Raw genomic sequence first — 23,100 nt, 5'->3', positions numbered from 1 at the left:
GTATTAATAGTTAATAATAATCATTTTGGATGGAAAAGATAAATCCATATTTCTTATTTTTATTTACTATAAACTTTAGAATCAATTTTCTTAAGCATTTTGTTTTTTCACTAGATCACACTAGTCACATTTGTGTTATGATCCCAGTTCCTTAACCACTGCATTATCACCATCCCACTGGTAATCCATTATTACAAAACAGGTGTGGTTATGTCACACGGAGCAAGATGATAAGTCACCAGGCTGTGCAGAATTGATTAGGGTCTTGGAGACTTAGTTAAAGAGGAGGCGGGGGTGAGTGATTGTGTTTTACAGAGAACATTATCAGTCCCTCAGTGGCATTAGAGTCCTGTCCACACATACAGATACACACAGAGCACTAAGTCACTAACTGACTTAGTCCAAGTACATCCAATCTTAAAGCCAAATTGTAGACTGAGACGTAAACGCTTCCTGTCTGTTCAGGATATTTTTCATTTCTATTCTTGACCACATTTACAATTGCTATCTCTTACAAACCCATTGAGGAGAAAATGACGCACTGTTATGTGCCATGTCTTTCTCTCAGCTTCATAAGAGAAATACATCTCCTTTCTTCCCAGAGTGTGTGTCTGTTTTTAATCTTGTTCACCTGTTCTTTTATCAGCAAAGATGAAATAGGAAAGGATGACTTTGTCAAAGAGGCTGCGCCAAACATTGACTGAGCACGGCATGCCGAGAGCACCAAGATGGATAAATCTGTCCATCGGGAGAATTTAAATAACTTTTACAGTTTTATCAGGGTCTATTTGTTAGGCAGGAGATTTATGGTCAGCCTGTGAGGGCGTCCGTGTTTCTGATCTGCCTTGTCTGGAGATTAAATCTGGATCAGCCCGAGGAGAGACCAGCTTGACTGTCACAATCCACAATTGGAGATGATCTTATCTCTTTAAAAATTGCCTCGAGTCGACGGGATGAGCAAGAGCTCTTTCTCTCCCCCTCTCTCTCTCTCCGTCCGCCGTATGTACGCCATCTTGATTTAACCCTCCCTGAACGCATAAACTCCATGTAATTGCAACTGATTCCCTGCACTGATAACACTGACGTAAAGCCTCTCCCAACAGCCAGGTGCAATCTGAGGCTCGGGCCCGCCTAACAAGGAATTAAATATTTTTTCATGCTACTGCCCCCACTTTAATTGATTGATGCTAAAAGTTTAGCTAATAAAAAGCTAGCAGGTGATCAGAGGCAATCCTGGACACGTCCTCAGAGGGGAACAGGCTGGATCGAAAGTGACAGCTTACATTTTCGGCTTGAGATGGTTCTGTCATCTCAGGGGCTGGATGCGCAGGTCTGAAACACACATGTACTGTGAATCAGGGAATCAATAGAACACTTAATGAACAATTAGGAGAACAGCTGTAGACCTGTCAAAGACCCATCTGTACAAAGCTGGGAGAGAGAGAGGATTTCTTGTGAGGCTGAAGGTCCTAAAGAATAAGATTATTGAACATGTATACCCGTATCATTACATTTAACATGCTTATTTGAATTATTTGAACTAGATGGTATTTAGGTGGTTAAAGCTAATAAAGCTAATAATTATAAATTTGCCAAAAATCTAGTGGCTAATGAAAAATAACAAATGATCTAAAATTATTATCGACTTTTGCTTTAACCTTACCTTTAGCCTATAGTATTTAGGAGGCTAGAGCTAGTAAAGCTTATTTATTTGAATTTATTTATTTATTTTAATCCATTAATTTGCCAAAAATCTGGTGCCTAATTGAAGAAATCTGATTATTTTCAGTGTTCAAATGCCACTGAAGCAACTTTTGCTTTAACATAATCGATCAGCTAATGGAATTGAATGAATTGAAGAAAACAGTTTGTTTTCCTACATTAACCATAAAAGTGTTGTTATACAATCAATTGGCCAAAAGACATGGTTACTACACTTTTACTAAAATTAAACCATGATTAATTTTCGTAAGGGTAGTAGATAGTGTACAGAAGCTTAAAGCTAATAAACCTAATAAATGTAATCCATCAATTTGCCCAAAATCGGGTGCCAGATTGATCAAAACAGTTTGTTTTCAGTGTTCAGTTGCTTTACCCTATACTAAATTAGCCTTTAGCTTTAGCTTACCCTGTTGAAAAATAAAAGAAAAATAAATGAATAAATGACCAGCCTGACCAGCCAAAGAACTGGTAAAAAAACCCCTGCAAACTAGCTATAACCAGCTTGGAAGATCAGTTAAAACCAGTCTACCATCTTAGGCTGGTTTCAGATGTTTTTTCATCAGGCTAGTGTTGTATCATAGGAGGCTAAAGCTAATAAAGCCTAGTTTTATAGGTAGAAGGTAACAGGTAAAAACTCAAGTAGTTCTAAATCAAACATTTCTCAAAGAGAGGATCACATACAGTCTCTCAGCCACAATACTGAATAAATATCCCCCGTCTATATTTTCTGTCTTGACTCTCAAACTATTCATGATGCATAGAGATATATTCCCCAAAGCTGACACACACTGTAAATGATGGGGATGAAGTGAGCCTCTTTGTCCACTTGTTAACAGGAAATGTTGACCTTACATGCCAGTCAAAGGAAAAAATAGTCGACACACACAAACACACACTAGTATGCATGCACTGTCGACACGCAAAAACATTTCTGTTAGATCGCTTCAGCCTTCATTTGCCTCCTCAGACATTATGGATTACTGATCTATGACTGACAGATATTATGCTTAACTAAGCACAAGTATCTGTACCTGGGGAAAGGCAGATTATAATTGACCTTGGACACCCTCGGTCGTGCTTTATTAAAACTTCATTTAAAGAAGACAAAACCTTGGTGTGGCAAGGAGCCACAGCCATAATGGATTAGATGGAAATCCATTATGCATCGCACACAAGAAAAAGTAAGGACGGAGACCTGCTTTAAAAATATATTTTTAGTACAGAAAATTAATGCCCCCACACAGGGCCACTGAATCATTTTAAATGGCCTTTTTTAGTATATAGGTATATGTGTTGAGAAGGCCAATATTTCAGCAGCACAGACTAATGGATCATTAATAGATAAATGTTTTTTGGCTTTTTTCCTTTTCGTTGTAGGATGCTATTTTAGTCCCTTTTGTGAATAAGCAAAGGGTATTTTGCATAACATAGTGTGGCCATCTTGTATTTATATTCAGATATAAAAAGTTTGTTGATGTTTCTTTGTTGTAATGTGGTTATTTATATTTTAATTCAATGATAAGACACTCAAGGCTGTTATAATGCATACAATCACTGGACAATGTTCACAATATACAGCCTACAACAGTTCCTTCTGGTCCTTGGATTTGATTGGCTGAGCAATGTTACAAGTATGCTGATATTTAATTCAAAAGCTGATAGTCTAGTGGTGGAGATTATTCAGTGATCCTTTTCTTTAGGTTATACTGTTATGACAGTAGGGGGCATCTTTTTGTGCTTCACGAATCATTGAATAATTAATTGCAATCATTGATTCGTTCAGAAAAATCTAATCTGCACTAAGGCACCTGATACTGCTTTGACTTTGTTTGGAACTTTTGTTTTTGTTTTGGTGGACGAAAAAAACTGAAACTGAAAATATTGTTTCAAAAATGTAAGGTCCTCAATAGCAACTTCTTGTTTATTGAAATGTTGTATACATTCTGCAGTCTTAATATCTGCATGTCAGATTTCCTTAAAATTTGGAACAATAACAATTTGGAATTTGGAACGTTTGTTTTTATTTGGAACAAAATTTTATTTGGAAATGTTTATTTGGAACAAAATTTGTTTATTTTAATTACTGTTTATTTGATGTTGATTAAAATGGTTACTTCATTATAAAGAATTATCATTTTAATTAATTATATTAAATTAAGCAAATTCATTAATTGCAATTTTATATAAGATGTAAACAAAGGTTAATAGTTGCTTCTGTGCCTATGGTTATTAACTCCCTATTGACCATAACAATATTACAAAAATTTTATTAAAAAGCAATTTTCTATATAAAGATTAAGGATAAATATATGTATATATTATTCTTTTATACCCGATGAAATATTTTAGAGCTTGACATGAGTATATATATTTTTTTTTTTCATAAAGATGTCCATGAAGTTGTTGGAGTTAATAATTTTTTCTAGACAGTAGGAACCCTGATTCTTCAAAAAATCTTGTTGTGGTTTATTCAAATAAGGAATATCTTGATATTTTGTTGATTTAGCTAATTTTAGTGTTTGTTTTTATTTGAATTTTTATGTAATCTTGAGGCCCCATGGTTGATAATTACTGCTCTGTAGCTCATATATCCAGGTTTTGCTAGACCGTAGGAACCCTGTTTCTTCAATGAATAGAAAATGTTTATGTTTACAGTCATGGGCAGCGCTAATTTATAGGCTAAAAGAACAATATTACATTATATCTCTCCAGTTTCCCTTTATTGCAGAGGTTTCATTGTGACATCAAGTGGACGTTATAGGGGAGCCACTGATTAAGTTTATTCACTGTTGCAATTACTGTCATATCCCTATTAATTAATGGCAGAGTTTTACAGTGTCTTGTTTCCTTATGGAGCCTGAAGTAATGAGACCAGCAACATGATTTCATCTGTTCACCTGGGAAAAGAATTTCAGTGCTAACTCTGACTAAAATGCGCAGACAGTACACCTTGGATATGTTTTTTTATGACTGCAAAAAACACTGGATGACAAAAGCGTGTCTGTAAGATAGATGTTGTGCCTCTCTGTGGTGTAAAGTGTCTCCCCTCATTGGAATGAATGTCTGTGTGTGCATTAGTGATACAACCCCCTCCAAAGCCTCCATCTCAACTGTGGAGCACACATAGCTGACTCGACAGGCCTAACAACAGGCAATATCCCCTGCTTTCAAGCCTTTGGTCCCACCAGCTCTGGATGGGTTTGGTTAGTAAATCGTGACAGGGGGTCGGCCATGCCTGAGAGGAGAGGGGAATGAGGAAACAAGTGTTTGCTCCGTATAACCCAAGAGATGCAAGAAACAGACCCTGTGATAGCCTGTCACCTGAAAGGCGTATGAAAACAGGGCACACACATCTGTTATCCAAATGTTAACTCCGGGCACCTCGTGTTGTCACGGCGGAAGGGGAACAAGGTTGTGGCTGGCTTAAGACCCTCCTCAGGGGAGGCTTGGGTCCTCACTGAGGGGAAATGGTATAGTGGTGGGAAAAAGCAAAAGCAAAAGCAAAGCAAAGCAAAAAATAAAATAAAATAAAATAAAATAAAATAAAATAAAATAAAATAAAATAAAATAAAATAAAATAAAATAAAATAAAATGACAGTTCACTCCAAAATAAAAAAGTCTGTCATTGCAAACCTGTATGACTTTCTCACCTGTGTTCTGAGAAACATAGAAGATTATATTTTGAAAAATATCTTAGTGGTTTTGTCCATACATGCAAGACAGCTATAAATATAAGTGTTTTCATTTTACTACTGTTTTGACAAATGTGACCCTGGACCACAAAACCTACAAATCTAGACATCATAAATAAATAAGCTTTCGATTGACGTATGGTTTGTTAGGATAAAGCAATATTTGGCTGAGATACAACTATTAAAAAATCTGGAATTTGAGGGTGCAAAAAATCGAAATATTGAGAAAACAAGCATTTTTCCTTATTTTTGCAGACTTTCCTCGACTTGGTATGTTTAAATGCAGTTAATGTCTGTCCATTTCCAACTAAAGGAAATAATCGAGTGCATGGCCGAAATTATCTTGGGCTTCCCCAAGAGATGGTCTTAGAAACGAAAAGAATGACATTAAGGAATAAACGGAATAAACACTGAACTGATTGTTGATAATCCATTCAGCATGGATGGCTGCGCTTTCTCCATTACAGCCTGCAGCAAAAACCTTATGTCATATCCTATCTTGTCAAAATGCATATCAAAAAGAGAGAGCAGAGCAGAGAGAAAACTTTATTCAATCCAAATTGCCCGCAGAACGAAGCCTCTCACAGAATTCCGCTTCTTTCATCTGTGGAATTCGCTCGCCGGAGCAGATTAGATTTTAAAGCATCTGCCTGAAATAAAAGCCTCTATTGGCATCTGTGCTATAACAGAGCGCCGAGGTCTGGTATGGTGCCGTAACCGCTGCTGGGTTACAGTGTTCCTCCTCCAGAGAGCATGACTCATTAATCAAATATTCATACAGGCAGCATCGTAAATACAGCTAGAACACAAAGTCTCCTCAAAGCAACCAAGCCTCCCAGCACAAGTGCCTTTTCATGTAACACTGACGGAAAGGTCGGCACGTTGCCTCACCCCTAATTTTCCAAACTTCCTTTTTTCTCTCTCTCTCCTCCATGCCTTGTTTCCTAAATACAGCCCAGTATGAATTTACTGATCACAGACACTGGAAAACACTATGAGACGATGGGGTTATTGTGCTCTGCTGCCTCAGTCTTCACGACATGCAGTGGTGAGACAAGCAGTGACTTATTCTGTTTGGTCCCACAGAAGGGTAACTTGTTCTCCCAAGCAGACCCTAGAATTGAAGGCCATGACCTTATTAATATAAGAATTTGTATTTAACATGAAAATAGCACAAGCATTGCTCAAACGGAACAGAAACAGAGGAATTAACCATGGCAACATTGAGTCCAACACAAGGATATTTTCTTTCCCCCGGAAAATGGCGTAATCACCAGATACAGATTTGTTCCGTTTGGCAGAATGGGTTATGAAAAGGAGTTCGCAAGTGTGAGTCATTTTCATTTGCAGTGCTTCTTGAGGAAGATGAGTTAATAGATTAAAAATAGGTCAATAACAAATTTACTGTACAGTAAGAATGTAAGAGGAAGAAAATTACAAATGAGTAGAAACACTTTTTTTTTTTAAACCATATTAGATTTATTGTAAAATTCTGAAATCAGCAATTATAAAACCGAAAAGTTCATTGTGCGAATGATTTTGGCAATTAAGGTATATTACAATACACTGTGGTGAATAACAAAACCCTTCAAAAATTGACAAATGGTGGAATTAATAGGTTTGCATAAACAACCGAAAACACAATTATGCTGGTTAAATACAATATGTGAATGCTGTGTTAGGCTGCCTGATGATGATACAGCAACTTTGGTTAATGTTGAGGTGAGGCACAGGGCCCACGACTGATCTAAAGTATCCAGATAGAAATGAGTTACCCATTCTCAATGGGAAAGTGCCCAAGCAACACTGATGATACAAGTTGCCCTATGTATCATCAGGCTTCGAGCTAGTGTTACAGGTCTGTTCAATGCAGAGTGCTTTGGTTTCGTAGGTGTTTCTAACAAAACTGAAAGTTAATCACAACAATTGATGTGGCAGTAAAATATCATCGTATTGACAGTTTTGTTAAAATTATATAATCACCAAGAAAAAACCTGAAGTTATATAAATAAGGCATAATTTATTAATAAATTACTCCTTGATTCATACTTGTTTATGTTTTCCATTATACCTTTAAAAATAACATACTAAGCTACCAAAGGAGGACTGATCCTTTCACATATCGGCATTATACCATTATATTTGTTGTTAACATTACTGTACTTAGGCACAGGTTCTGTGTATATCAATATGCTATGGGTTTAATTTTTTTTTTTAAAAGCTGGTGGCAGAAAGGCCTTTGTTAAAAATCATTTAAGAGTGATTTAGGCTCTGTATTTAGATTTGTGATACAGTGTTTTCTACTTGCTTGTGAAGGCACATTATCCTTCCATTTAACACAATATAAAACATGTCACCATAAAACGTTAAGTTCTGTGGAGCTAAATCACTACATCATGTACACATTTCCAAAAGTAGACTATAGGTGTTTAAGAAAAAGTTAACTACATGTACCCAGAGAAAAGAAACATGATTTCATGATAACTTTTTTTGTTTAAAAAAAAATAAAAATACATGTATCGACTACACATGTGCACTGGATTTATACGAGCACACTGAAATGTTTGCAGGTTTAGGTTGTAAATATAACAAATCAAATCGAATGTGGATGGTGGTCAGGACCATATGCATGAAGCAATCTCTGTGTCAAACTTTTGCTTTCATGCACAAACAGACAGATGTGTTGATATCAGTACTGATTCTGTGAAACCGTTAACTCTGTGAATATAATGCATGCACTGCTCGTGGTCTTTTTTAAAATGGGCTTTTTCTGAAATGACATGAAGGCAGTGTAGCACAGGGTCGTATAGTTTAGACCCACAGTGTAAATACGGACTGATCCAGTCCTGATTTGTGGTGTATCACTTGGTTTTGGGCTACTGGCTTGAAGACTCAGAGCAGCACAAAGTCTCCCGAAGTTGTCCCTGCTTTCCTTGTGTCCCTGATGAAAGGCCATTCTCGCTTTTCGACAGCAACCGAAAGTTCATAATCCTTTCCGTGTCCCTTCATAAAGGTGAATGCAGGGTACTTCTCTTTAGATGAAGGCTGCGATATCTGTCACATTAATAAACACTGTTAATCAACCTTCAGATTTGTTTTAATCAAATGTAGATATGGCAGATTCTCACTTATAATACAGAAGGACTAAACTATACAACATTTTCCCCTCACAGTAGTCTATGCTGAACACTGCGACAGTCTGACAGCTTCCAATTACGCAGTTAAATGCTGCCACCTGCTGACAGACATTTAAACAACAGCCTTTTTCCAGTTTACAATGATAATATTTTCCTGTTAGGTTTTTTTTTGGGAAAGTTTGTCATTTTAAAATTACAGTAAATATGGAATTCTATATCAAAACAATATGAAACAACTCTTCTGAAATATTTCTGAAAGATTTACCCACCTTTGACAGCTCGTTGCTAATTCTTTCATAGTGTTCGACATTTTTTGAGTAGAATCCAATCGTACAGCTTGGGTCCATTTTACTGAAAGGCATTTTCTTTGGTGATGGACAATGAAAAGACTTTAAAGAAAGAAAGAATCCTTTAAAATGAGTCAAAATAAGCCATTTATTTGTCTGTTTAGGAAACCTCAGTGATACAAATGGGGAGTCGTGGCCTAATGGTTAGAGAGTCGGACTCCCAATCGAAAGGTTGTGAGTTCGAGTCCCGGGCCGGCAGGAATTGTGGGTGGGGGGAGTGCATGTACAGTTCTCTCTCCACCTTCAATACCATGACTTAGGTGCCCTTGAGCAAGGCACTGAACCCCCAACTGCTCCCCGGGCGCCGCAGCATAAATGGCTGCCCACTGCTCCGGGTGTGTGCTCACAGTGTGTGTGTGTGTGTGTGTGTGTGTTCACTGCTCTGTGTGTGTGCATTTCGGATGGGTTAAATGCAGAGCACAAATTCTGAGTATGGGTCACCATACTTGGCTGAATGTCACTTCACTTCACTTCACTTCACTTCAAATGCACAACTAAAGTATAAGACATTTTTGTCTTTGACGCATGTTAAACTGTTCAGCCCAGTTCTGTTCCAAAGAACGATGCATGCGTGTTCACGCGAAACAACCAGATTGCAGAAATGAAAGATTTTCCTTTCTGACACATTTTTTTTGACAAATGTTAAATTCTGCCTGAGATCTGAAAGGCTTAGACAGCTGAGCTAAAAGTATGGCCCAATATTTCTGTCTTTCGCCAGGCCACTTTCTACAGCTCACAAAAGCGTAAAAATAAGTTATGATGCTGAAATATAAAATCGTTGGTGCTATATAAAATATGTTGGAGCTGATACAAAGTACAGAACAATGTGTAAATCTCTTGTGTTCGGTAATTGAGTGTGGAGGTCTGCTTTCAGATTCATCCCCTTAAGTACAGAAACTATTAAATTCACATCACTGTGTGGCGGTCAGCTTTTTGTAATTCCACATTACCTGCAGAGGGAAATCGCTTGTGCTGACATCCACAAAAGACTGACAGTAATGAGGATCCATGTAAATCAAGCTGTCATCTGCAAGGACAAAACAAAAGACAAGTTATTCAAAAAACACAGTGATGATTATAATGCATATCCTTGCCCAATTTCTATGCAGAGCAGCTCAAAGTCACCCACCTCCACTGGGCTTCAAACAATCAACCGTGAGAATTTTTTGGGTCTTTCCTAAACACGCTGCATAATCGAATCTGGTTGTACAAGCACATTCTTTATGCCGCAAAGCACGCTGTCATTTAATTTTGGTGTAGAGAAATTACTTTTACAAACACGCAATTATATTAGATCGTTTGCATACGATGAATGCAGACGGCAGGCTGAAGCTGGCAGGGAGAATGTATTGCTTGTCATTCAGGAGTGTATTTCAAATTGCTAAAATGTAAATGGGTAAATATTGACTACCTACATGTACAACTGAAGGTTTCCACTGGCTACTGAAGGTGATTGAGAGTGGGCTACTCTGGGTAGCTCTGAAATCTATGCAAGCTGCTTATGTAAATGGAAAAAGCCCGCTATTTCAGATACACCTCGCATGATGAATGGTGTAGCATTTTTGATGGGTTCGGAAAAAATAAAATAAGCTTCTCTGATGGCGCTGACCTTCTCTTTGCATGCATTCATTCACTTTGTCTTCCATGAAAGACTAACCTTGAAATCCAACAAAATAGTAGGCCTGTTTAGGCTTTCCACCAATGATGCCGATACAGTACTCTAAGCTTAATATGCTCTAGGAAAAAGAGAGAGAGAGAGAGAGAGAGAGTCGATAGCCACATCTTTAACAAATATTTTTCTCTTTGTCATTGTAAAATCTACTTTGTAGTTGTAGTTGTAAAAGAATGGTTTCCAAAGCCTCACCTTGACAAAGCTCAAGTATTCTGAGTTGATTTTCTCTCCACCGAGCCTCACAGGAATGAGGATGACGACAGCTCTACTATCAGGGGCAGCTCCAGAACCGAGTCCCTGAGGATCACTGTGGCTGCCCGTCTGCCCTGAATGGCTATCGATAACATCAGCACTGTACACTGAAGACAATCAATAACAGAGGTCAAAAATGGGTCCTTTGTCTGTCCCCCTTTCTGTGGTGAGTGGGACAAATACAGCTGTTTCTAAATTCAATTGTACTTGTGTCAGTACATGATTCATCTACAATTGTATGATGTTTGTAAGTTATCTTATATTATGTAATATAACATTTGGGTGTGTTCGTTCATATCGGGATTTTAAAAAAACAATAATAATAATTATATATACTTTCATTCAAAAGTTTAGGGTAGGTAAGATTTAAAAAAATGTTTTTGTAAGAAATATCTTATGGTTTATTTGATTAAAAATATAATGAAAATGGTCAGATTGTAACATCTTATATTTTTATATATTTTAAAATGTAATTCACTCCTGTGATGGCAAAGCTGAATTCCAGCAGCCATAAATCCACACTTCAATGCCACGTTGATTTGGTGTACAAGAAGCCTTTTATTTGATTTTATTTTACAGCTGAAAATGGTTGTGCTGCTTAATAATTTTTGTGAAAACCGTGGTAAATTTTTTCAGGACTTCAGGATAAATCATGAAGTTCAAAAGAACAGCATTTAGTTCAAATATATATATATATATTATTTATTCTTATGCTCATCAAGGCTACATTTATTTGATCAAAAATACAGAAAAAAATCATAATATTGTGATATATTATTACGATGTGAAATAACATTTTTCTATTTTAATATACATTAAAATCTCATTTATTCCTGTGATGCAAAGCTGAATTTTCAGCATCATTACTCCAGTCTTCAGTGCCACATGATCCTTCAGAAATCACTGTTATATGCCGATTTATTTTCAGTTGAAACTTTGTGCTGCTTAATATTTTTTGGAACCAGTGATACTTTTTTTTCATGATTCTTTGATGAATAAAAAGTTAAAAAGAAGAGCATTTATTTAAAATAGAAATCTTTTCTAACAATTTACACTACTATGGAATGATATTGCGGACTTTATTCAAAAGGCATTGCAAATTGTATTTGCAATTGCGTTTTCAATTTGTGGACGCATAAAATGTGACAATCCAAACGCAAATGCAAATCGCGCATTACCGTTTTCATTTTCGATTAAGTGAACGCACAGTGTCTGACAAATTTAAAATGGAAATGCAAAGTCCGTTTGCAATTGTGTTTCCCATATCTTAGGAGCTATGAGCCTGTCATATTTAAATAGCAATATTAATTACCACATTTGCCTTTTCACTCTCTCTGCACTGTGCATGTAAACTGCCAAAACTCAAATGGAATCGCAATACCTTTTGCATTTGAATTTCCAACGTCTACACAGAAACCTGTCAATCAAGTGACAGGGGTGGGGCCGTTTTATTGGGCGTGTTTGCATTGGGAAGTGACGATCGTACTAAAATGTAATATGTTTTTACTAGGGTAAGTATGAGTTAACGATAGTGTTTATAATTAAGCCACAGTAGCCACAAATGTACAGTTGTCTTAGACGAATTCTCCTTGATTCAGCAGCTGCACGATGTACAGCAGAGAGTCCTGTCTTGAATCTAGAGATCTGGTGCTACTTCAGTGTAGCTTGGTAGCTCAGTGGTTAGTGACTGTCATCTCTCATGGCATACAGTCTTTTAGCGCGTGTTCGAAACCCGGGCCGACACAGACGTTCTTTATTTTTTTGTTTATCCTACTGCAATCCTAATGCAAAAGGTATTGCGATTCCATTTGAGTTTTGGCAGTTTACATGCACAGTGCAGAGAGAGTGAAAAGGCAAATGTGGTAATTAATATTGCTATTTAAATATGACAGGCTCATAGCTCCTAAGATATGGGAAACACAATTGCAAACGGACTTTGCATTTCCATTTTAAATTTGTCAGACACTGTGCGTTCACTTGATCGAAAATGAAAACGGTAATGCGCGATTTGCATTTGCGTTTCGATTATGTCACATTTTATGCGTCCACAAATTGAAAACGCAATTGCAAATACAATTTGCAATGCCTTTTGAATAAAGTCCGCAATATCATTCCATACACTACAGTTCAAAAGTTTGGGTTTAGTAAATGTTATTCCTTCTTTTTTTTTCTTTTTTAAAGAAATTAAATATTTTATTCAACAAGGATGTGTTAAATTGTTAAGAAGTGATATCAAAGATTAATATTGTTAGAAAAGATTTATATTTTGAATAAATGCTGTAAAACCTTTTATTCAAAGAATCTTGAAAAAAGAATTGAAGTTTCCAAAAAAAAATATTTGGCAGCACAACTGTTGCCAACATTGATAATTCTAATAATAACTCAGGATATTGAAATGATTTCTGAAGGATCATGTGACACGTTATACTGAAGTAATGGCTGATGGAAATTCAGCTTTGCATCAAAGAAATAAATTATATTTTAAAGGATATTAAAATAGAATCCATTATTTTATATTTAATAACATTTTGCAAGATCACAGTATTTTTTCCTGTATTTTAGATTAATTAAATGCAGCCTTGATGAGCAAACGAGACTGACTGATAAGTCTTAGTGATCCCAAATTTTGAACAGCAGTGTATACACACACACACACACACACACACACACACTGGTCATATACTTAGAATATCATCAAAAAAAGTTGATTTAACTTATTCCATTCAAAAAGTGAAACTTGAATATTATATTCATTCATTACACACAGACTGATATATTTCAAATGTTTATTTCTTTTAACTTTGATGATTATAACTGACAACTAAGGAAAATCCCAAATTCTGTATCTCAGAAAATTTGAATATTGTGAATAGGTTCAATACTGAAGACACCTGGTGCCACACTCTAATCAGCTAATTAACTCAAAACACCTGCAAAGGCCTAGTTCTGTAGGCTACACAATCATGGGGAAGATTGCTGACTTGACAGTTGTCCAAAAGACGACCATTGACACCTTGCACAAGGAGGGCAAGACACAAAAGGTCATTGCAAAAAAGGCTGACTGATCACAAAGCTCTGTGTCCAAGCACATTAATAGAGAGGCGAAGGGAAGGAAAAGATGTGGTAGAAAAAAAAGTGTACAAGCAATAGGGATAACCGCACCCTGGAGAGGATTGTGAAACAAAACCCATTCAAAAATGTGGGGGAGATTCACAAAGAGTGGGCTGCAGCTGGAGTCAGTGCTTCAAGAACCACTACGCACAGACGTATGCAAGACATGGGTTTCAGCTGTCGCATTCCTTGTGTCAAGCCACTCTTGAACAACAGATAGCGTCAGAAGTGTCTAAAGACAAAAAGGACTGGACTGCTGCTGAGTGGTCCACAGTTATGTTCTCTGATGAGAGTAAATTTTTCCTTTCCTTTGGAAATCAGGGTTCCAGAGTCTGGAGGAAGAGAGGAGAGGCACACAATCCACGTTGCTTGAGGTCCAGTGTAAAGTTTCAACAGTCAGTGATGGTTTCGGGGGCCATGTCATCTGCTGGTGTTGGTCCACTGTGTTTTCTGAGGTCCAAGGTCAACGCAGCAATATACCAGGATGTTTTAGAGCACTTCAAGCTTCCTGCTGCTGACCAACTTTATGGAGATACAGATTTCATTTTCCAACAGGACTTGGCATCTGCACACGGTGCCAAAGCTACCAGTACCTGGTTTAAGGACCATGGTATCCCTGTTCTTAATTGGCCGGCAAACTCGCCTGACCTTAACCCCATAGAAAATCTATGGAGTATTTTTGAAGAAGAAGATGCGATATGTCAGAATATCCCAAGAACGCAGAAGAGCTGAAGGCCACTATCAGAGCAACCTGGGCTCTCATTACACCTGAGCAGTGCCACAGACTGATCGACTCCATGCCACGCCGCATTGCTGCAGTAATTCAGGCAAAAGGAGCCCCAACTAAGTATTGAGTACTGTACATGCTCATACTTTTCATGTTCATACTTTTCACTTGGTCAAGATTTCTAAAAATCTTTTCTTTGTATTGGTCTTAAGGAATATTCTAATTTTCTGAGATACTGAATTTGGGATTTTCCTTAGTTGTCAGTTATAATCATCAAAATTAAAAGAAATAAACATTTGAAATATATCAGTCTGTGTGTAATGAATGAATATAATATACAAGTTTAACTTTTTGAATGGAATCAGTGAAATCAACTTTTTGATGATATTCTAATTATATGACCGGCACCTGTATATATATATATATATATATATATTATATATATAATTTGAACAAATCTAACAATCATATATCAAGAAGATGATTAATAATGTATAAAGAATCTCTAAAGAAGTAGAAAATTGCTTTCAAATACAAATTAGTTTGATTGTTGGTCAATTTGGAAGTCTTCTGTTAATCATATTTGCCCTTTTGTTGTTGTTCCGTGAAAGATTTTAGATTAAGATTTTCCATACCTGTGCAGTCCTGTGCTACATAAACGCTTATCCCTTTCAGCCTCTCATCTACTGCTTCATCAACAGCTTTTCTGAGGGAAAGAGAAAAGTGACAGGGTAAGAGTGATATTTGACAATCATCATAATGCAAATGGGTAATATAAAGGATATAAAAAAATCTAATCAAATAATGCACTTTTTACCGGAGTATGTGTGCCACCACTGCTGGGCCATACCAATCTCCTGCTCGTTTTCCAGATCTCATTCCTAGTTGCACTAGTCTGTGGATGCCCAGCTGGGTTGAGGGTTCGTCCCCAAACCAGGACACAATGGTGCGGTGATATGCCTCTTGCAGGTACGAATCAGCCTCCTCAGCCCCTCCTTGAGCAGCAGCACAGATAGGCTGGGTGACCTGCAATCGTTCTCCCTGAATGGAGGCCTCTAATGTGGACACCAGTCTTCGTGCTGCACTGCTGGTCCATGTCTCTGTATCCAGGGGCTCCAAGGTCAGTGCGTCTGACCAGATCCAGTCTGGTGATAGAGAATTTTTTTTTTTAAGTTTGTTTACGAGCATGTAACATTGAAGACAGGAAAAATGGCTGCTGAAAATTTAGCTCTGCCATCACATGAATAAATTATATTTAAAAATAAAAATAGTTTTTGTCATGTCTAATAATAGTTCATATTACTGCTTTATGGTAATATATTCTTCATCAAATAAATGAAGCCGTGGTCAGCATTATTTGTCTCTTTCAAAAACATCAACATCAATTATTTCATACTTTTGACAAGTAGAGCAATTATAATCTTTAATTTGATCATTACCTCAAAATTATATCAATTAAGAAACAATGCAGTAAGAAACAAAGGAGCAGAAGTCCTAAAAGTTTGTCCTAGATTTCAGAGTGACACACATATTTAAATTTGACTTTTAAATAGACAGTGGGACTTGTGCTTTAAGAACAAAAAGTTCAATTACGATACTCAGCTTAGTCAGTATTTCACTTTTATAACATTTTATCCTCATAAACAGAGTGGGTGTCGGAAATGGAGTAAGTACAAGTGCTGAGGGTCATAAAGGTGCCGGACCTGGCTGTGAGGCCATAAGGCAATGACCTTGCTACTTGTCAAGGCCTGTAATTGGCTAATAAGTATGTTTTATTAGCCATTAGCCTCTTTATAGACAGATATTTCTATAATGACATATTTCATTATAGACGTGCGCTTCAATGTTGTTTTTTGAATGAAGGTATTAAACTGGCAAATGTCGTGGCCTGTTCACCATATTACACAAAACTGCCCTCCGTCAATCACATGAGAAATCATTCATTAGAGAGTGACAACTTCTGACACTGAAATACCCAACCTTTGAATTGAAAAATTAATACAGAATTTCAGATGAAAAACTTTGGCTTCTTAGATTTAAGCGACACACACCTCAGAACTGTTTTTGCAGCTCTCACATGGACTGCTATCAGTGTTGGGCAGTAACTAGTTACATGTAATGGCGTTAAGTAATTTAATTACAAAATAAATGTAACCGTTATCAGTTACAGTTACTAAGAAAAAATGAGTAATTAAATTACAATTTTAACGATTACGAAGGGGATTACATTTGAATATTTACACACATCCACATACATCTTATTTCTTTCCCAAATTGCACTAAGACATACGGCCCATAATCTCCGAGACGCGGAAAACACAGTCTGGTTCGTAGAATCCAGTCATCAAAAGTAGGTCAGTTCACTTGAATCAAAACGTGATATGGGAGTGTCTGTGAATATTAAGCCGCAAAATGACAATCTATGAATCCCCGGTGGCCTGGCAGACCATTTGGCCCTCTATTTTAATATTGTTATTGTATAATTGCACACCGAATGTACTAAAGCGACTATTTCCGAATCCGCCATTCGATAATTAAATCTCTGATAAATCATGAATCGGTTAGTCGTGACTGGTAATGGTTGGGCTCGCGCGCTCTCCACACCTCCGCCGAGCAGTTTGGATCAGACTCTGAGTAATCAATGGCAGAGAGGGAATAGAGTGGACTGTGGAAGCACACAGCTGGAGCAGAGAAGCGACACTTCTGTTCAGGGTTTCAAGTGCAGGTCAGTTTAATCTGTAAAGATGCTATTGTAGTTTTGTCTTTGTTTACTTAGTTAAGCAGCAGCAGCCCATTGCTCACAATGACTCAAAATACTGTATAAAGGACATCATTATTATATATTGTAATGTTACAGTATTAATTTAGCAGACAAATAATCATATTTTATCATAGGTTTAGGGGGAGCTAGTGCAGACAATGGAATGTAGCCTATGGTATGGCACTAACCGTGGTTTAACCATGGAATTCGTAGTAAAAATAAATACAAGTGGTAATTAATTTGCCAAAAAAACAAAAATGCACTTACAAAACATGGTAAAAGCCAAATAAAATTCTTCAGTATTAAAGTCATGAGAGGATGGATGTATAATGGAAGTGAAGGTGCAGTTCAGGAGAGAACTCTTAATTATGTTGCATGTCCCCAACCTAAGGATTTAAATCTTTTTCATGTCAGGTCCATACACAAAATAGGGTCGTCCATGTTTCAGAATGTGTTGTGGGTGTATGAGTGTGAGATTTCCCAGCCTAATCTTTTTTCCCAATCCGCCCCTCGTGGAAATTAATGGTGCAGACATGCGGTTTCATTTACTACACATAGGCCTACTGAAGCTCGCAGTGTTTTCAGCCTCTGCCGCCTCAATATATGAGCACATGAACACAAACATAATCTCTAGATCTGCTGGTAGTCACTTCATGAGCATTTTACTTATTTTGAGAAACAATCATCATATCATATACAAAGAGACAGCAGTGTTTCAAAAAGACACCAATGTTTCAGGAGTTTAGTACACAAAATAGGACACATGCTTATTAGATAACCGTATTTGAGTTGATGTATATGCCTTTATTTTTTTATTAACTATTTTTTACCCAAACCATTGTTAGATGCAGTGTTTCCTGTAGTTATGCAAAGATTTGGTTTCAAAAACAGTATCTATAAACTATTTCTTTTGATTTTAAATCTGCATTGAACTTCAGATCAATCTCAAAGTAAAAGGCAATACTAAAGTCTAATTGTGTGGTGGATGTGATCAAATGTGATCATCTTAATTCAAGTGATGAAGGATGGTGAAAGTCTGACAGTGTTGAGCACTACTTTAAGGTTAAACCTGCATGGTGTAAATGTTTGAAAATGATTAACAGTTGCAAATAAACATTCATTAGAAATTTAGAAAAGTAATCAAAAAGTACTCAAAAGTAATTATTTACATTATTAAAGTAATTAAAAAATGTACACTACTATTACATTTTAAATAGGGTAACTTGTAATCTGTAACCTATTACATTTCCAAAGTAACCTTCCCAACACTGACTGTTATCATATGAAAACTGTTATATTACTTTTTTTTATTATTATTATTGACCGTTTAAACAAATTGTTCGCCCAAAAATAAAAATTTAAAGATTTCTTACAAACACGCAGCTTTTTACTTCACAAGATGTTAATAATGGACTGGAATCATGCTTTAATCAATTGTTTGGACTCTTTCTGACAGCATCTATTCTCTGGGGAGCAAGTAACGTAATGCTAAATTTCTCCAAATCTGTTCTAATGTTGAAACTAACTCTATGTTTTGGAAGGCCTGAGGGTGAATACATATTCAATGTCACATAAAAATACATACATTATACATATGACCCGATCTCACCTCTTCCCAAGATGTGAAGCAAGAGACCCTGGGCCAAGATCATCTGCCCTGCCCGGAGTGTACAACCCCACCCACAGTCTGAAGTGATGGTGGAGCCAGGAAGAGCAGGAAACTCTTCTCGATAGCTCAGCCAAATTCGTGAGGTGAAATCCTTGCGAAATCCATCAACATTACCGGTTACAATATCGTCATCTAATGCCTCGGCAGTACAACTCCCAGTAGGACTTTCATCATCTGAGGACAACAGTTATAAACATTATATAACTTATAATGTTTATAAGTTATAAACATTCCATTATACACCTGGAATATTTGTAGGTACATTTTATTTTAAAATGTTGGATATATTAAATATTAAATAAAAATGTAAAATACAAAAATACACACAAAAAAAATCAATATGTAAAGCGATTTGACAGATTATCAAATCGGTTTAAATGTTTTTTGTAAGAACATAATGTTCTTACCCACAGCCTTGAAGTGGTAGCATTTCCCCAACAAGAAAACAGGAGAATTACGGCTGAAGGCAGTTTTTGACTTAAGAGCCCAACCTTGAAGGGTTAAAAACATTTCATGATAAGTCACGTGTACAGGTTTGTCAATTTTGTGACATGTATAAGACTGTCAGGAAATTAACATCTTAACATCGCGACAAGTATGATCTCTCGTTACGTACTGTATTTCACATTGTGCCATGCTGACATAAACTTGGACTTCAGTTTCTCCACCTCGTCGGTCCCTTTAGTCTCCATTTTATCAGCCACGGAGCAGAACCCATCACAACACATACGATGGAGTTTCTGTGAAAAGTTTTCAGTACGGCCAAAAAAAGTTAACTTACATCGTACTTGGTAACATGTCATTGATTTTAGTTTCTCTAATACTCAGATGACATTTCCGACCCAAGCATGAATGCGATAACGTTGCATATCCTCAAATCACTGGCCAGAATGTTAACATAACATTAACATCAATGCATCTCAAGATAACTGATACTGGCTGACTAACTTAGCATGCTAATTAATCAGTAAGCTTGCTCAGTTTACAAAACTGCCAACAATAAGCGTAAATGCAAACTAGTGGCGAATGCTTTGTAAAATAAGCAATTAAACGATTAAATATACACTTTAAAACATACCTGCTCACATGTCTTGTTATACTTAACTCGCCGTGCATCTACTAACTTCTGTTTACATTTTGAGGAAGCGGTCATCTCGTTCGGTCTCGCGGTGTTTCAGATATTCTCTCGTCTGGCGCTGGATAGGACGTCTGACTCAGAGCCATCTTCTCTACGGCTCTGCTCTGACTCATTTCCGATAAACGGTTCTTTTGAACTATGCTTAAGAGCCGTTTCAAAAATAAGAAAAAAATAAACAATATATATGTTGCAGACCCCGCCCTGGAGGTCCACTTCACAGATGAGAATTGTCTTTTTGTAATGAAGAAAGAGAGAGAGACAAGAGTTTGCCTTTAGTTTAGTTTAGTTTAGTATTAATTTATTTGATTGTTTTAACCTTTACCTTTAGTCAAGTGGGCCTCTTTGTTGACTTTAATCAAAACATATAAATCCATGAAACTTTAACCCACGGTATTTCACATAGGAAAATAAATGTATCAATAATAAAACTGCCTAGGACACATCCCTCAGAACACCAGATTCTTAACCATTATGACGCAACATTCTTTAGAATGTTCAATGAGCGTAAATTTGAGTGCAAGCGCGATTTGAATTTGTAGCGGGTTGGCGAGAGATTGTGAGTACACTCTTCACCTTGGATTTGGGGATTTTTCATCTAATCAGTATGTTAAATATTTTTAGCAGGGAATATTATTGTATAAATTGAGACAATATTATTGTCTCAGTTTATGTATTGTTTAAATATGTACTGTACAATGAAATTGAAAATAAATAAGCATAGTGGTGGTCCGTGAGGAGTTTGTTGGAGAGGCTGATGAATTATTAATTATGCTCCCATGCACAGATTAAAATAGTCGAGATAATTAATGATGCAATATAAAATCTGTCCTATCACAACTTAGTATCACTTCTTAGTATATTTATAATCTGCTGTGCTGCTGTGAACATTTTTAATACATTTTTGCAAAGACTCATCCTCCTTTTCTTCCTCTAATGAAACACCACTGGGCATAGCCTAGTCTTACAAAAATGCACCGGCTTTTATTTGTTCACCTCTTCTCTCTCCTTTTCTTACAGTGTTTCACAGTTAATTGTTTCAAAAACGTCTATTATATATTTTTTGGTTATCTTGTCTTACTTCCATCAAAGATGCTTATCCAAAAAACTGAAATCTTCATCCCCTTTGATGAGCATGAGGAGCTCATTACAGCCCTCCTTGCAGGGTGGTGGTAGGCAGTAATGGAGGTTGAAGACCACTTACGCTCCTCATGTGAGAAGGGTGAGTTTGGGGACCCCCCTACAGACCAGGAAATAGAGGCCCCACAAGCAGCACCTGTTCCTGTCAGCTCCAATCAGGAACTGCCTGTGCCTTCCAGGATCCTAAAAGGACCAGTTGTTCGCAGAAGGTCCCAACAGGAAGTGCCTGTGTCTTCCAGGACCCCAAAAGGACCAACTGATCTGGACGAGTCTCAGTGGGAAGTGTCTGTGCTTTCCAGGAACCTGCAAGGAGCAACTGTTCCTGACGGGTCCCAACAGGAAGCACCTGGACCAGCTAGGCCGCCACTGAGGCAGAATCTGTGGGTTCCTGAAAATATGAGGCAGTATCTGACAAGGAAATCCATCTTAACATCTTTGCCTATAAGGCAACCCATGGGACGACCTATACCTGCAGCATCCCCTGTGCAAGCACCTGTTCTGGCCAGATCCCTGCAAGGAACAACTGCTGCCAATTGGTCCCAACAGGGGGCAACAGTTCCTGCCAGGCCCTCACTGAGCAGAAAACTAAGGGTCCCTGAAAATATGAGGCAGTATGTGACAAGGAATATCATTTTAACACTTTTGCCCCTAAGGCAACCCATGGGACAATCTACATCTTCCAGGGCACCTGTTCCCACTGCATCCCCTGAGCAACCTCTGTCTTTTGCATACCCTGAGGATGCACCTGATCTGGCCAGGACTCCTGAGGATACACCTATGCTTGGTGTGTCCCCTGAGGGAGGACCTCTTCCAGCCATTTCACCTCTGAAGTCATCTGTGCTTGCTGCATATACTGAGGAGGCACCTATACTCACCACCCCCCCTGAGGGAGCACCTCTTCCAGCCAGATCTTCTAAGGGAGCACATGTGCCTGCAGTTTCCTTGGAATCAGCCCCTGTTCCTGTCAGCTCCAATCAGGAACTGCCTGTGCCTTCCAGGATCCTAAAAGGACCAGTTGTTCCCAACGGGTCCCAACAGGAAGTGTCTGTGTCTTCCAGGACCCCAAAAGGACCAACTGATCCAGACAAGTCTCAATGGGAAGTGTCTGTGCTTTCCAGGAACCTGCAAGGAGCAACTGTTACTGACAGGTCCCAACAGGAAGCACCTGTGCCAGCTAGGCCGCCATGGAGGCAGAAACTGAGGGTCCCTGAAAATATTAGCCAGTATCTGACAAGGAAATCCATCTTAACATCTTTGCCTATAAGGCAACCCATGGGACGGCCTATACCCGCAGCATCCCCTGTGCAAGCACCTGTGCCTGTTGCGTCCCCCGAGGAAGCACCTGTTCTGGCCAGAACCTTGCAAGGAGCAACTGGTGTCAATTGGTCCCAACAGGGGGCACCAGTTCCTGCCAGGGCCTGACTGTGCAGAAAACTAAGGGTCCCTGAAAACATGAGGCAGTATGTGACAAAGAATATAATTTTAACGCCTTTGCCCCCAAGGCAACCCATGGGACGACCTACCTCTTCCAGCCATTTCACCTCTGAAGTCATCTGTGCTTGCTGCATATACTGATATACTGAGGAGGCACCTATACTCACCCCCCCCCCCCCCCTGAGGGAGCACCTCTTCCAGCCAGATCTTCTAAGGGAGCACATGTGCCTGCAGTTTCCTTGGAAGCAGCCCCTGTTCCTGTCAGCTCCAATCAGGAACTGCCTGTGCCTTCCAGGATCC

The 23,100-nt window shown here is 37.9% G+C and overlaps 1 protein-coding gene across 1 annotated transcript; it reads right to left on the bottom strand.

The window, feature by feature from the left end:
• Window positions 1–7,105: 7,105 nt before the first annotated feature.
• On the bottom strand, window positions 7,106–20,295 carry atg4c (autophagy related 4C, cysteine peptidase). The gene is made up of 11 exons (XM_059571003.1): window positions 20,170–20,295; window positions 19,708–19,831; window positions 19,499–19,582; window positions 19,032–19,265; window positions 15,479–15,806; window positions 15,297–15,367; window positions 10,764–10,930; window positions 10,557–10,635; window positions 9,850–9,926; window positions 8,822–8,941; window positions 7,106–8,469 (listed from the first exon to the last, which is right to left on the bottom strand). Exons 1-11 carry the CDS (start codon window positions 20,242–20,244, stop codon window positions 8,308–8,310), a joined length of 1,521 nt encoding a protein of 506 aa, XP_059426986.1. The 5' UTR covers window positions 20,245–20,295; the 3' UTR covers window positions 7,106–8,307.
• Window positions 20,296–23,100: the final 2,805 nt, after the last annotated feature.

The sequence above is a fragment of the Carassius carassius genome, chromosome 17 (assembly GCF_963082965.1).
Source record: "Carassius carassius chromosome 17, fCarCar2.1, whole genome shotgun sequence".
Lineage (NCBI taxonomy): Eukaryota > Metazoa > Chordata > Actinopteri > Cypriniformes > Cyprinidae > Carassius > Carassius carassius.
This window is presented reverse-complemented; position numbering and strand designations above follow the sequence as displayed.